The sequence below is a fragment of the Dunckerocampus dactyliophorus genome, chromosome 8 (genome assembly GCF_027744805.1).
Source record: "Dunckerocampus dactyliophorus isolate RoL2022-P2 chromosome 8, RoL_Ddac_1.1, whole genome shotgun sequence".
Taxonomy (NCBI): Eukaryota; Metazoa; Chordata; class Actinopteri; order Syngnathiformes; family Syngnathidae; genus Dunckerocampus; species Dunckerocampus dactyliophorus.
In genome coordinates this window covers 24,688,938-24,703,267 of record NC_072826.1, presented here as the reverse complement: position 1 = coordinate 24,703,267, position 14,330 = coordinate 24,688,938, and the positions used below count along the sequence as shown (strand labels likewise).

Sequence of the window (14,330 nt, the reverse complement as noted above, 5' to 3'; positions counted from 1 at the left end):
TGCAAACAAATAAGAAATCAAATTTTTTTTATTACGTTACATTTTTTTGTGTAATTAACAAATGCGCACCAGAGCAATCAAGCCTCTCTGGTATGACGGCAGACGGGTCCGTCATCATAAGCTCAGTGGAGCACAGAGCCTGACACTGTTTGAGAACTTCATTCTGACTTGAACACACACAGCGGCACAATTCCAACACCATATACAGTATGTACTGTATATCCAACTCACACATCTCTCTAGTTTGTTCAGATTTGTCATTCTCATTACAAGAACGCGAGATGCAGGGACACTCCGAACATCACAAAAACGGCTTTATAGTGTGCGTGTGTGTGTGTGTGTGTGTGTGTGTGTGTGTGTGTGTGTGTGTGTGTGTGTATAAATAAACAGGAGGATAAAGAATAACAAGAGCTGGATATTTCTATAACTCACTTCGTAACTCGTAAGGAGTTTAATGAGTTTGAAGTGCCGCAGTGGCGGCCCACAATGACAGTCCACAAAGCAGCACATTTTGGAGCTTCACTGTGTTCTGGGTCTCAGGAGGTGACATCACATGCTTCTATGCTAGACACCGCTATGGTGAGGGGGGTAGCGGGAATGTTAAAAAACACGGAAATAAGGACAGGCGCGTCAGAATGTGCGGCAGGAAATAGACTTCTAATAGCGGAGAAGGCAGCAGTGTTCCCACTGTAAACGATGATGATGATGGCTGTGTTGGTGTGAGAGATGAGGAAGAGTGTCACAAGTGGATTAGACATTTTGATGAGCTTGGTGGGTATCGTGGAGACAGGCATCTGACAATTTCAGAGCCTGGTGATGTCATAATATGCAAATTAGATGAATGAATTTACTCCCATCACAAACTTTGGCTCAAACTGATGATTTTTTTCTCATTTATGGTATGCCTTTATCTCTAACCATTTTCAAGCTACAACCGTTTGAAATAGTAATATCAAGACTGAATATTTTCTTGAAAAAGGGTTCATTCAGATGTACAATTTGCTACATTTAAGTATGTTGGAAATTACACTGAAAAACTTTTATCTTAAATTAACTGATGTCTTTGAACACAAAGCCTCATTGCTCATGATAACAAGGTTTAAAGTGTGATTCAAATATTCTACTGCTATTAAAGAAACTACTGTTCAACAAATAGATTTTTTGACTTGTGTGGTATCTTTTAGCTTGATTGACATATTAACATAACGTAACATACAGTATATGCAAATATATAAATAATCCTGTCCTGTCATTGAGCTTTCTCTTCATTAAATACAGTAGAAATGGGTATATTTCACGCATAGTTGCTAATGGTTAATTAATTTTAAAAACTGATTAATCTGATTAATGTTTTTAATCATTTGACAGCCCTTGATATCGGAATTGGAAATGGAGAGTTGGACAATATCGGCATATCGATTATCGACAAAAAAGCCATTATCGGACATCCCTAGTAATAACTTATAAATACGTGATAATACAGGTCAAATGTACAGCATACAGGTGCCACTGTTAGAAAGCCGCAATTTTTACATGTTTTTTGTCTTTACTGATGTTTTTTTTGTCAAGCTTTGAGTTTTCGCACTTTGTTCAGCCGTCCTTGGAGGCACCACAGTCGTGTGCTGTGACTTCCATTTCATCTGTTCGTTGATCATAGTGCTTGATCATTTATTAGTGGTGAGTAGGTGTACATTTTATACTTGAAGTGTGTTCTAATAAGTGTGTGAGGCATATGTAGGACTTAAGCCCGGATTGTGTTGCGAGTCAACCATTTGAAGAGAGAAGGGGAGGGTTCTAGAGCTGAATCTCATTGAATAATTACAACATTTTTATTGCAAATGTTGTTGCGAAATCGGAGAACGTTAATGTCAAGCTAGCTGGAGGGTTTGCAGGGGGAGGAGTGAGCCGTGTGTTATAAATAGACATTTTTGTGGGTGTAACTCAAGCGAAAAGTGGAGATCTACTGTGTTAAAAATGTGTGTGATTTCTTTAAAATGTACTTGGCCTTGAACATGCTTTGTGTGGGGAAAATATAGTCCCAGCGAATCCTGTGAGTTGTGAGCGGGGCTTATAGGTGCAGGCAGTCCCTCGCACCACTCTGTCATCAGAGTTGTTTATTAGGCGACGGATGGCTTCGCTCAGCAATCCTCACTCCTTAGTCTGCTATCGGCTCATCCTGAGTGTTGACTGTGCGTACGTGCAGGAGAGCTGCTGCTTAGTGGTGGAGGCCCGGGTGGGGTGGGGTGGGGCGTGAGCCTGTGGAATCTGCTTGAGAGCACAAGCACACAGTTATGTCATTGTTTAAGTGGTCCAGAGGTGGTTTGACCACTAAACTGTGCGTGAATTTGACTTTGAGTTGTCTTAATCAGAGGTTGACGTCCTCTTGTTGTTTCTTGTGGTCACAAGGTGTCTCTTTCTTCTCTTTTTACTCCTCTTGTAGCCCAGTTTTGCATCTAACCTGGAAAGCCAGGTGGTTACATAACAACCCTGACTGGCCCAGATACTGCTTTCTGTGTGTCCAGTGCTTGTTTTCTCTCTTTCAATCATCTGCTTTCCTCACAGGTCCTTTTTTTTCATTTTTAAGTTTCCTACTCCCTCTGGACAGTTTACCCTGCTATGCACATCTCTGTTTCTGTTTGTGTGTAAGTAGGCCAGGCCTCTCCCAATCGTGTCATTTTTCACCCTGTTTGTGTGGAGAGTTGGCCTCGGCCGGTGAGGCCTTTGCAAAGGGTGCTGCAGATAAAAGCTGTTACATAATCAAAACAACAGCCCAGTAGGCCGGCTCACACTGTACGCCATGCAAAAGTGCTCTAATTCTGCATGACCCCGTTTCTGAGCAGTAAGTGAATTCAACCCTCCCCTAAATCCAGACTTGCTCCACTAAAGTTACATAAGTCATTGTTGTGAATGGCCAATCTAAACTGTTTTATCAATGGTTTACTTTTAATCAAGCTAAAACAGGGCCACGTGAGTAACGGTACACCATGATCACGGTTCAGTGCGTACCTCTGTTTTAAATTCACAGTTTGGTTCATGTCGGGTACAGTAAGGGAACAAAATGCAAAACATAAAACCACATAGCTTATGTGTAAACAGTTGTAAGGATTTTTAAAATTAAACATAAATATGGGAATATCAGTATCGTTTTTTCTGCTGATATCTATATACGCTGTGCTTCACAGATCGGGCTAAGTAGCATAAAGACATAAACATGTACAAGTTGTAGAGTTGGTACATTTATGTTGTACATTACCTGTATTGTCCTGTATTTATAAATTACAGTGAAACCTTGGTTAGCGTCATTAATTCGTTCCAGAAGGTCCGACTCTAACCAGAACGGACACTAACTGAATATATTTTTCTCATAAGAAATAATGTAAATCCAATGAATCTGTTCCAGAAAGCCAAAAATGTTAGCACAAAACACATTTTTCCCTGATTGAAGTGAATGACACAAACAAACTTGAGACTTTTGAACAATTGTAATCATGTATTTCTATTGTGTGTCCAGCGTTCATTCTTTTGCCGCCTGACCGAGGACAAAAAGTCGGAAAAGTTCTTCAGAGTTTTCTATGACCACATGAAGCTGGCTCAGCTGGAAATCAAAGCCACGGTGACGGTAAATACCAGCGACCTCGGCAACCGGAAGAGAGATTACGACATCCAGGACAAAGACACCCCTGTGCGCAAAAAAGGTGTGTGGTTACATGTCGTTAAGTTTAATCAACGATAAGAAATGTTGTCCTGGGTTCCCCCTACTCTTTTAATTTGCTGTTGTTTTTTCTTTAAATCGCATAAAATGTCCTTTAATTATAATACAGACAAGAAAATTTAATATTTCATTATATAAAAAAATGTAATTAAAAAATGACTAAAAGCTAAAGAAAATAATTTCTGAATGAATTGACAATTTTTTTTATGAATTTTCATGCTAAATGCTCACAAAGTAACTTTTGTTTGAAGAGAGAGAAAAAAAATATAGATTTTTTTGGACCAAAAATCAACAATTCTGTAATGATTATTACTGTTTTTAGTTTCACATCCAATTATTGCACAATGGCCCTTTAATGTATAAACATTTAAAATAACTTACAATTTACAAACCCACCATAAAAAGCATATTGAAATGCTTTGTTTGGGTGTGCTCAGCAAGAGAATCCGCAGTGGTCATGACGGAGGAAGTACGAGAGCAGCTACTGGAGGCCTCGTCTGCTACCAAGAAGGCTTTTAACTCGTACCGGCGTGAAGCCGACCCAGAGGACCACTTCACCTCAGCAGATGGTCAGCCAAGCGCTGGGGACAAGAACCAGGACGAAGGAGAGATGAGCTACGTCATTGTAATCATGCAGCCCATCCTTCGCTTCCTGCAGCTCCTCTGCGAGAATCACAACCGTGACTTGCAGGTTGGTGGAACCAAGCGACACAATTCATGTTTTTTTTTACATTTGGTTCTCACTCTTGGCTGCAATTATTATATATATATCAGTTATTAGACATGACTGTTTGATGATGAGATAATGATGATGATCCATAGCCTCCCACTTATCTTGTGAGTGATCACAGTGTTTTATCTCTTGTTATTGGCTGAAGTCCCTAAAAAAAAAATATATATATATATATATATATATATATATATATATATATACATCAGAGATGTCCAAAGTGCGGCCAGCAGCTTTTTTTTTATTGGTCCGTGGCACATTCTCAAAATATTATTTAACAAGAAATGTTTTAAAAATCAGCAAAAATGGCAAAATCTGCGTAATTCTTCAAGAATAAAATAAAAAGAGAGAAAAAAGTTGTAATCTAATGTGAAAAATTTCACAAAAAATTTCATTTTAGTAGAATAAAGGTGAAATATTAAACAAAAAAGGCGTTCATTTTAACTTTGGTAGTGATTGAATTTAATGGTTTAATTTTACTTGAACAAACAAGTAAACAACAATTAATGGCAAATGCATTCACATTTTACCTCCCCTCTACACCTCGGACTTCACACACAACTCCACACAGTGTCACATCCAGAAGTTCTCCGACGACACAGCCATCGTTGGTTGTGTTTCAGAGGGGAATGATCTGGAATACAGGACGGTCATCAGGGACTTTGTCAGCTGGAGTGAGCTTAACCAGCTGCAACTCAACACCAGCAAGACAAAGGAGATGATCATTAACTTCCAGAGGAAAACATCTCACTTTACACCGGTGAACATCCAGGGAGAAGACATAGAGTTGGTAGACAGCTACAAATTCCTGGGTGTTCACCTTAACAACAAGCTGGACTGGTCCGTCAACACCCACGCCCTCTACAAGAAGGGCCAGAGTCGCCTTCACCTGCTGAGGAGACTGAGGTCCTTTGGTGTGTGCAGGACTCTTTTACGGACCTTTTATGACTCTGTGGTGGCCTCAGCCATCTTCTATGCTGTGGGCTGCTGGAGAGGGGGCAGCACGGACAGGGACAGGAGCAGGATAAATAGACTGATCAGTCGAGCTAGCTCTGTCCTGGACGGTCCTCTGGACTCCGTGGAGGAAGTGGGGGAGAGAAGGATGTTGGCTAAGCTGACATCCATCATGAACAACACCTCTCACCCGCTACATGACACTGTGGGTTCCCTTAGCAGCTCCTTCAGCACCAGACTGTTACACCCATGGTGTAAGAAGGAGAGGTTCCACAGGTCCTTCATACCGACCGCTGTCAGGCTCTACAACATGTTGTAGACACTATGCTTTCTTTACACTGTTCTCTCTACTTGTCTTGCTGCTGTAACAAGTAAATTTCCCCGCTGTGGGATAAATAAAGTACATACATACATACATACATTATTTAAAAAAAGTGCAACCAACACTTCAGGTTGAATTAACAGGAGGCTAACCATTTCTGGTCTCATTTTCAATAATTCAGTCAATATTCAGTCAATTCAAGACCACTAACTGCACTTTACTTGCTACTTTTGCTGCAAGAGGTGCCCGGACGATCAGCGTTCTGTGAAATCCCATGGCGTCTTAGTAGGTGGTTGAAGAGATTTGTATTTTACTTGACCTTTACATATCCTACAATGGTGGCTTAGTTATTTCTTGCTGGCCGGCTTGCCCTCTGCCATCCGCCATGCTACATTTTTTTTGTCTGCTGGCGCGTGGCGATGGCGTCACAGTCAGGCAGACTGAATCGAGTAACGAGTAACACATTTAAAACAACACACATATCCATATAAAGCCTTCCGTGCTTTATTTCCTAGTATCGATGCAATGAATTGATTACCTTTTAAACGATGTCAGAGCGATATGTCATCTTGGAATGGCAACTTGCCGAACACAGATCTATATAGTTGAATCATAGGAATTTCTATACAGTAGATACATTGATGTAGTTGTCAATAAAAGCCTTTGATACATATGAAATGCTAATTTCATATGTATCAAAGGCTTTTACTGACAGCTCCATCATGGTGGAAAAAGCATTGGTTGTCGTGCTTTTTCCAAACTGTATTTGGATGGTTGGGGGAAGTTGCTCTCGGTGGATGTTTTGGTACCATTCTTTATTCATGGCTGTGTTCTTAGGCAAAATTGTGAGTCAGCCCACTCCCTAGGCCGAGAAGCAACACCACACATGAATGATTTAAGGATGCTTTACTGTTGGCATGACACAGGACTGATTCACCTTTTCATCTCCAGACAAGCTTTTTTCTGGATGCCTCAAAGAATCACAAAGGGGATTCATCAGAGAAAATGGTTTTACCCCGGTCTTCATGAGCCCAATCCCTGTACCTTCTGCCAATATAAGTTGGTCCCTGATGTTTTTCCTGGAGAGGAGTGGCTTCTGTGTGCCCTTCTTGACACCAGGCCATCTTCCAAAAGTCTTCGCCTCACTGTGTGAGCAGATGCACTCACACCTGTCTGTTACCATTCCTGAGCAAGCGCTGCACTGGTGGTGGCCCAATCCCACATCTAAATCAACTTTTGGAGACGCTTGCTGGACTTTCTTGGGTGCCGTGAAGCCTTTTTCTCAGTAAAGGAACCTCTCTGCTTGAAGTTCTTAATGAACTGATAAATATTTGGTTTAGTTGCAATCTTACGAGCAGCAATATCCTGTGAAGCCCTTTTCATGCAAAGCGATGATGACTGCACCTTGCAGGTAACCATGGTGAACAGAGGAAGAACAAAGATTTCAAGCACAACCCCACTTTTAAAGCATTTAGTCCCTTATTCTCACCCAATCAGGATGACAGAGTCATCTCCAGCCTGTGTCCTTGTCAACACTCACCACCTAAAAAGAGAATCAGTAACATGATGTCAGCTGGTCCTTGTGCGGCAGGGTTGATATACAGTGGATATACAGTAGTGTTCTTGGGATTAAGATCATTTTCATGACGAAGAGGGACTTTGAAATTAATTAGCATTCATCTTATCACCCTTTATAACATTCTGGACTACTGTATATGCTAATTGCCATCATAAAAACTGGAAATTCATATTTGTGTCATTCTTAACTAGTTTGGAGGTATGGACTGGAAAACACAATGGGGAGTCCGTATGTAACCCCATTTCAACTTCGACAACGATACTGTGCAAAATGTAGAATTTTACAAAGGATTTTCTAAAGTTAGGATCAGGCTTTCCAAGCGGATCTTCACTAACTTCATGAAACACTTTAGCATATCTTCGAAGACAGTTTTTGTTTTTCATGATTGTAGAAAAAAAAACCTAGCAGTGTTGTCACACCATAGTCGCACAGTCCAGGTTTTCCATTGCTCGGTTACGCAAGAGCAAGGAATTGCTCTTATGACAAAAGCACATTATTTCCTTTGGGATTTCGGTTTTTGTCTGACCTTCAGGAACGAATTCAATGACAAACCGAGGTTCTGCCATACTTTTATCTCTTCAGAACTTCCTTCGTTGCCAAAACCACAAAAACAACTACAACCTGGTGTGTGAGACACTTCAGTTTCTGGACTGCATCTGCGGCAGCACCACAGGAGGTCTGGGCTTGTTGGGACTGTACATCAACGAGAAGAACGTTGCCCTCATCAACCAAACTCTGGAGAGCCTGACTGAGTACTGCCAAGGTCCCTGCCATGAAAACCAGGTAGGCAACAGGCTGTACTATATGCTTTGATGTAATATGTGCTTTGAGTATTTCATGGTTTTTCCACTCCCAACTCAAGAACTGCATTGCCACTCATGAGTCCAATGGTATCGATATCATCATTGCTCTGATCCTGAATGATATCAACCCGCTTGGAAAGAAACGAATGGATCTGGTTTTGGAGCTCAAGGTGGGTCACATTGCGCAGGAGGTATGAACTTTCTCAAAGACGATTCTCACTCTTAGAACAACGCGTCCAAGTTGCTGCTTGCCATCATGGAGAGCCGTCACGACAGCGAGAATGCCGAGAGGATCCTATACAACATGAGACCAAAAGAACTGGTGGGGAATCCTTCTTGCATCTTAAATGCATCTTAATAGCTGTTTCATAGCAACAGTATGAAATGAAACATAATTCTCATTACATAAAAATATGCTGGAATGTGTGCCTTATCAGGTGGAGGTGATCAAAAAAGCCTACCTGCAGGGAGAGGTGGAGTTTGAAGACACAAAGGAGGAGGAGGATAACGGGGATGAGGACGAGGAACATGATGCCGCATCCCCCAGAAACGTCGGACACAACATTTATATCTTAGCTCACCAGGTTTGATTTAAGTTTAAATTGCAACTGAAGGGGTAACGCTACGCCAGGGGAGTTCAAAGTTTTTCCACAGAGGGCCACACACTGAAAGAAAATGTTTATATATCTTTTTAATTTTTCATCCATCTTCTATGCCGCTTATCCTCACTAGGGTCGCGTGTACGCTGGAGCCTATCCCAGCTGACTTTGAGCGAGAGCGGGGTACACCCTGGACTGGTGCAAAAAACACATTATATATATAATGTATACAAATACATATATATATATATATATATATATATACACATGCCTTTTGTGCTGTATTTTTCAAATTTTTCTGTTTTGTTTTTAGTTTATTTCTACAATGTTGCCACGGGCCAATAAAAAAAGCAACCACGGGCCATGTAACCCCCTGCATCATCATGGTTCAGTATGTATCTTATTTTTAAGGATATGCTTCAGTCCTCACTTTTTTGTGACTGACTGCAGCTGACTGTTAATAAAAAACATGGGCATATTTAAGCAAATTGTACATGTTTTTGGCCTTAATTAAGCATTTCCATGTTTAAAAAATAGCTAAATGAACTAAAATACAAGAATAAAGGTACTGTACTCATACATTCAAAGATAAAGGCCTGGTCTGTGTATCTCATGTAGCATCATTATCGAACAAGTTGCAGTATTTTCACAGGTTAGTGGGTTGTGTGTATGAACTGTGTGGGTGTGTGTGCGCGTGTAATTATAATGTACAAGTACATAAGTATTATTATGTAAATGTGCAGTAAGCCTATCAAGTGGAAAAAAAGCATAGGCTAGGGGTATGTGTGTCAGCAGAGAAACAAGCAACTAGCTCTCTGAAAACATGTCCAAAACAACAACGAACTTGGGAATTTGCACCAAAAAAAACCAAGCTAAATGTTGCTTATACGTATAAGTGGATCTGGGAGCATTGATGTGTGTATGAATCTGTATTATGTCTTACAGTATATGTCCTATTTTCTCTTGTTATGTCAACTACTGTATATTGGGTAATTGGAGTTTATATTTGACTATAGGGGTGTTATTTCATGTCTAGAGGGCTCTAATAATGTTAAAAACTGTAATTACAAGGTCTTAAACAGGTTTTCTAGCCTTTAACTACGAAAATATTTAATTTATAAATCGCAAAAATTCACTTATCACGGTCAGGTCTGGAATTGATGAGCCGAGATAAATGAGTGACAACTGTGTATGCATTTCTTGTATAAGGAACGTTGTTTGACCCTTGAATACGCTCGTACACGTGGCTGCTCTCAGGTACACATTTTGTTGCATTTCGCCATACATGTTCTTGCTCTGTGGTGATGCTGACCACTAAGGCTGTGATTGGTCAGCTTGGAGTACATTATTTCCTGTGTGTGTACAACTTGATTAGAGGGCAGACAGCCCATCTCCGTGAACGCCTTCTCCTCTGATTTCTGATCTACTTGACTGTTGTTATGCATAGATTAGTTTCAGCTGCAATAACAGTCCCCGTTCAATGTCACATCACGTGCTCAACTCTGACGAAGAGCTATAAAAGCAGGGGTGTCCAAAGTGCGGCCCAGGGGGCATTTGCTCTTTTTTTTATTGGCCGGTGACACCTTGTAAATTAAAATAACCAAAAAAAACTGCAACAATGAGAAAAATACAGCAAATGCATGATTTAATGAGGAAAAAGGTCAACTTTTGATAGGCCTGTTAATAACTAATAATAACACATAGCTTTATTGTTTTGGTTTTTTTTTTCAAAAAATTAAATATCCAAATTTCCACTTGCACTTGTTTGATCTTTCAAGTAATTATGACATTTTAGGTTGTTGGGGGTTTTTTTACCCCTTTTTTTATACCCCTAATTACAACACATAGACATTAATGTTGTAGTAGACATTAAATGACACTTTCCATATCAACTTGTGCTTGTATGTCCTTCATACAGCTGGCCCGTCACAATAAAGAGCTGTCCATGATGCTAAAGCCAGTAGGAACCAGTGGAGATGGAGACGAGGCCTTGGAGTTTTATGCCAATCACACAGCTCAGATCGAGGTCATAAACAACGTTCTTACTACGAGTACAGGCCCTGACACCCAACAACCACAGAGGCATGTGGAGCTGCTCTCTCCACACTGTCAGTGGTGACTGTCAACCTCTTGTTTCCAGATTGTGCGCCAGGACCGCACCATGGAAGAGATCGTGTTCCCAGTGCCCAACATTTGTGAGTTCCTGACCTCAGAGTCAAAGCTGCGAGTCTACTACACCACCGAGAGAGACGAGCAGGGCAGCAAGATCAACGACTTCTTCTTGCGGGCGGAGGACCTCTTCAATGAGATGAATTGGCAAAAGAAGCTGAGAGGTATAAATTTGGATCATGGTCATTTAGTAGGATTTTGTCCATAAGGTAATACCCTATAACAAAGTTAGATGAGAGGTTTTGTTTTCATTTGTTTTTATTGTTAATTTAATAATGTTTTCATTAATAAAACCAATGTTTAATCAATTATTAATAATACAACAACTCTAAAACACAAAGGATTGCTGAACAAGAAGATCTAGGATTTTTACACCACACTGAGGAATAACAGCTGCAACATAACAGAATTTCAACAAAATCAAGCAATATTAATATTTCACGGGGTACACCTTGGACTGGTCGCCAGCCAATCGCAGGGCACATATAGACAAACAACCATTCACACTCACACCTATGGACAATTTAGTGTCGCCAATTAACCTCACCTGCATGTTTGTGGAATGTGGGAGGAAGCCGGAGTACCCGGAGAAAACCCACACACACACGGGGAGAACATGTAAACTCCACACAGAAATGCCCAAGGCAGAATCGAACCCAGGTCTTCCCGATCTCCAGGCTGTTACTGTATTGGCCAACGTGCTAACCACTAGACCACCATGCGGCCTTATGATAAACAAGAGAGATTTAATATAAAAGGACACATTTTTATGCATTGTTATTGTATTTCACACATAATTACTTTATTTTTATTGAACTTTTTTTTCTTGTTTCTTTTTCTTTTCTTTTTTTTTATGTAGGGGTGAACTTCATAATTGACACACATTCCGTTTTTTCCTCTTTATTGAAAAATGGTGACACTTTAAACACAGCAAGTGAACAAACTTGTATGAAACACATCATTTATTGTAAGTGTGAACGTGTTAAACACAAGTGAACGAATTATCAGGACAGCTTGGACAGGGGTGGGATTAAATAAGTTCTTCTTCCTACTCCTTTTCGGACATGGTGAATTTGTATGTAAACCTTATGTTCTTTAATGTAACAAAGTAAACCAGAACACTACATACTGTATGTTTATGATTGGAAGTAATATGGCCTATCCACTTTGAAGTTTTTGTAAGACATGCAGGTGTTTTCACACCTGCATGTCTGACACATGTCCGACATTTGTGGAGTGTTTTTTGGGCATTGTTCAAGGGTGAGTCACTGCACGGTCTTTGCAGGTGCAGTGATGCTCACACATCTGGAATAAAAGACCAGTTCACCCCTGATGTTGTGTTCAACTTCCTACTCAATTATTATGAAAATATTTAGCAGCATGCAAGATTTCCTATCCTGATTACAAGTGGCCAGACCTTATTCTTGAGTCTGGGATCTTTTTCCAAGCAAGTCTGAACAGGATATCCTGTGGCAAAGAGAATGAAGAAAAGGACTTGCAAATAAGACATTGCAACAATGTCATGCATCTTGTGTTGTGTTTCTGTAAAATCAGACGGGGGACTTTCCACATTCTCTGAGCCGTGAAACAGTTGTACGGTAACCTTATGAATCACTCTTGTGAGATTGCTTGCGCACATACGTAAATACACAAACACAAACCCACGCACACTCACACTTCTAATCCAATTCCTTGCATCTCGTCATTCCCACCAACACAATAACTGTCAAGCTGATCATATCAAACCATTTAGGACTTCTTTTATATGCTGTTTTATGTTATGTAACTAGTTTTTTGATAGTAACAAATCACCTTTATGCACTTTATTGGGCATCTGTTAACAAGTGGCTAGGAATTTGGCCCCTGACCAAAAGTGTTGGTAGAGGTGGCCTGTTCAAGGTGCCATTAGACATTGTTGTTATTATTATTATTATTATTATTATTATTATTATTTATTTTATTTAAAAATATTTTAAAACTTGACAAAATGTAAATAAATACAGTTAAACGATTCTTCTTCTTATTATTATTATTATTAGACTTTTAGATTCAGTCTAATAGTTCAGTGCATCGTCAGTCTAATTGCTTCTCATAAAGGCCTTTACAATACACACACTCATCCTCCATGGCACACACACACACACACACACACACACACACACCACAGTCAGAGTTGCACAACACTTACTTGCAACTGATGGAAAAATACTGGGAGACACACGATAGATGCATCGTTCTCACTCACTCACACAAACGTAAATTTCACTTTATAGAATGGCACCGCAAACTGCTATACAGGTTCGGTGTACTTTCACTGTGAGCTCTTCTTCGTTGATGATTCCAGTCCAGTTCTGTAACCAAATAAATTGCTATTGTAATACAATTTGAAAATCTTTTAAATTGTGTGATCATTGACTACTTCGACAGTAGCAAGGCAGTCCAAAAAACCGAGAAGAAAGGCGAAAGCTAAGAAATAGCCTTTACAAGGCACACAATTGTTTGGAAAAGTGGCCACTGCTCCACTGTCGCCCCTGCTGTGTGCTAATGTGTTACATGTAAAATGTAAAGCTAGGCTTACTTTTACTCTTAGTGACAATTTGTAGGGCGTGTACTCATAGTAGAGTTCTTAGAGCTGGCTCTTTGAAGTGAACGATCTGGGGCTTTCTCCACGCGATAGGTCAAAACGTGTGCTGTATACTGTATATGTTTTGACACTGAGCACAGGGGGAAGGGAGGGAGGGGTTACACACACTGCACAGTCATGAGCACACGGACGGGAGGGAGGTACATAATTTGAGACTATGAGATGAGGAGTGTTTAAACCCTAGTTACCTCGGGGGTGCAAGACCACACTGACTCTCCTTTTAAAAAGTTCCTCACCCGTTGAGGATGAGACTTCCAAGTCAGGGCCGAGGGGATCTCACCCTGGCTTTACAGCCTGCTGTGTAGAGGCGGCCCCACTACATCCAGACCTTGCACAATAGAGTAACCGATTTATATTGTACGCAGTACTGAACTTTCCATAGCATTTTCATAGCTGCTTCCCTCTTAAGTTTGTTGCTCTTGGTAAGGATCTGGGATAATCTGTCAGCGATCAGAAGGACCTGTTAATTAGTTTAAATATTCCGGAATAACCTAAAAGGAATTTATTGAACAATATTGCAAACTCTTTTATCACATAAGACTCAATGAGCAGCAGGAAACAAAATCTGAGGCACTTTTTTTCTGAATGCCAGTCTTCACTAAAGACGAGCAAAAAAATGTTCTTTTTAGACTTGCAACTGGAATCGGACTTTCGTCTGATGACTTGAAAATACCTGAGGGTTTCAGTGAGTGTGTTGAGTCAAATGTGCTCCCATTGAAAGTATTCAACTAATGTGATCTTGATTATATAATTTCCAGCAAGACAACATATTTTCCCTTTTAATCGGCCACACTGAATGCATCTCTTAACGTCCAATC

The 14,330-nt window shown here is 40.3% G+C and overlaps 1 protein-coding gene across 3 annotated transcripts in view; it reads left to right on the top strand.

Moving 5' to 3' along the window:
* LOC129186071 (inositol 1,4,5-trisphosphate receptor type 1-like) overlaps window positions 1–14,330 on the top strand; it is a 143,074-nt gene that overhangs the window by 96,361 nt on the left and 32,383 nt on the right. For all 3 annotated transcript variants that reach the window (XM_054783906.1, XM_054783907.1, XM_054783908.1), the window contains 8 exons: window positions 3,512–3,695; window positions 4,150–4,403; window positions 7,880–8,080; window positions 8,160–8,270; window positions 8,327–8,422; window positions 8,538–8,684; window positions 10,618–10,725; window positions 10,840–11,032. In XM_054783906.1, coding sequence (XP_054639881.1) covers window positions 3,512–3,695; window positions 4,150–4,403; window positions 7,880–8,080; window positions 8,160–8,270; window positions 8,327–8,422; window positions 8,538–8,684; window positions 10,618–10,725; window positions 10,840–11,032 — 1,294 coding nt within the window. The remainder of the gene's footprint in view (window positions 1–3,511; window positions 3,696–4,149; window positions 4,404–7,879; window positions 8,081–8,159; window positions 8,271–8,326; window positions 8,423–8,537; window positions 8,685–10,617; window positions 10,726–10,839; window positions 11,033–14,330) is intronic.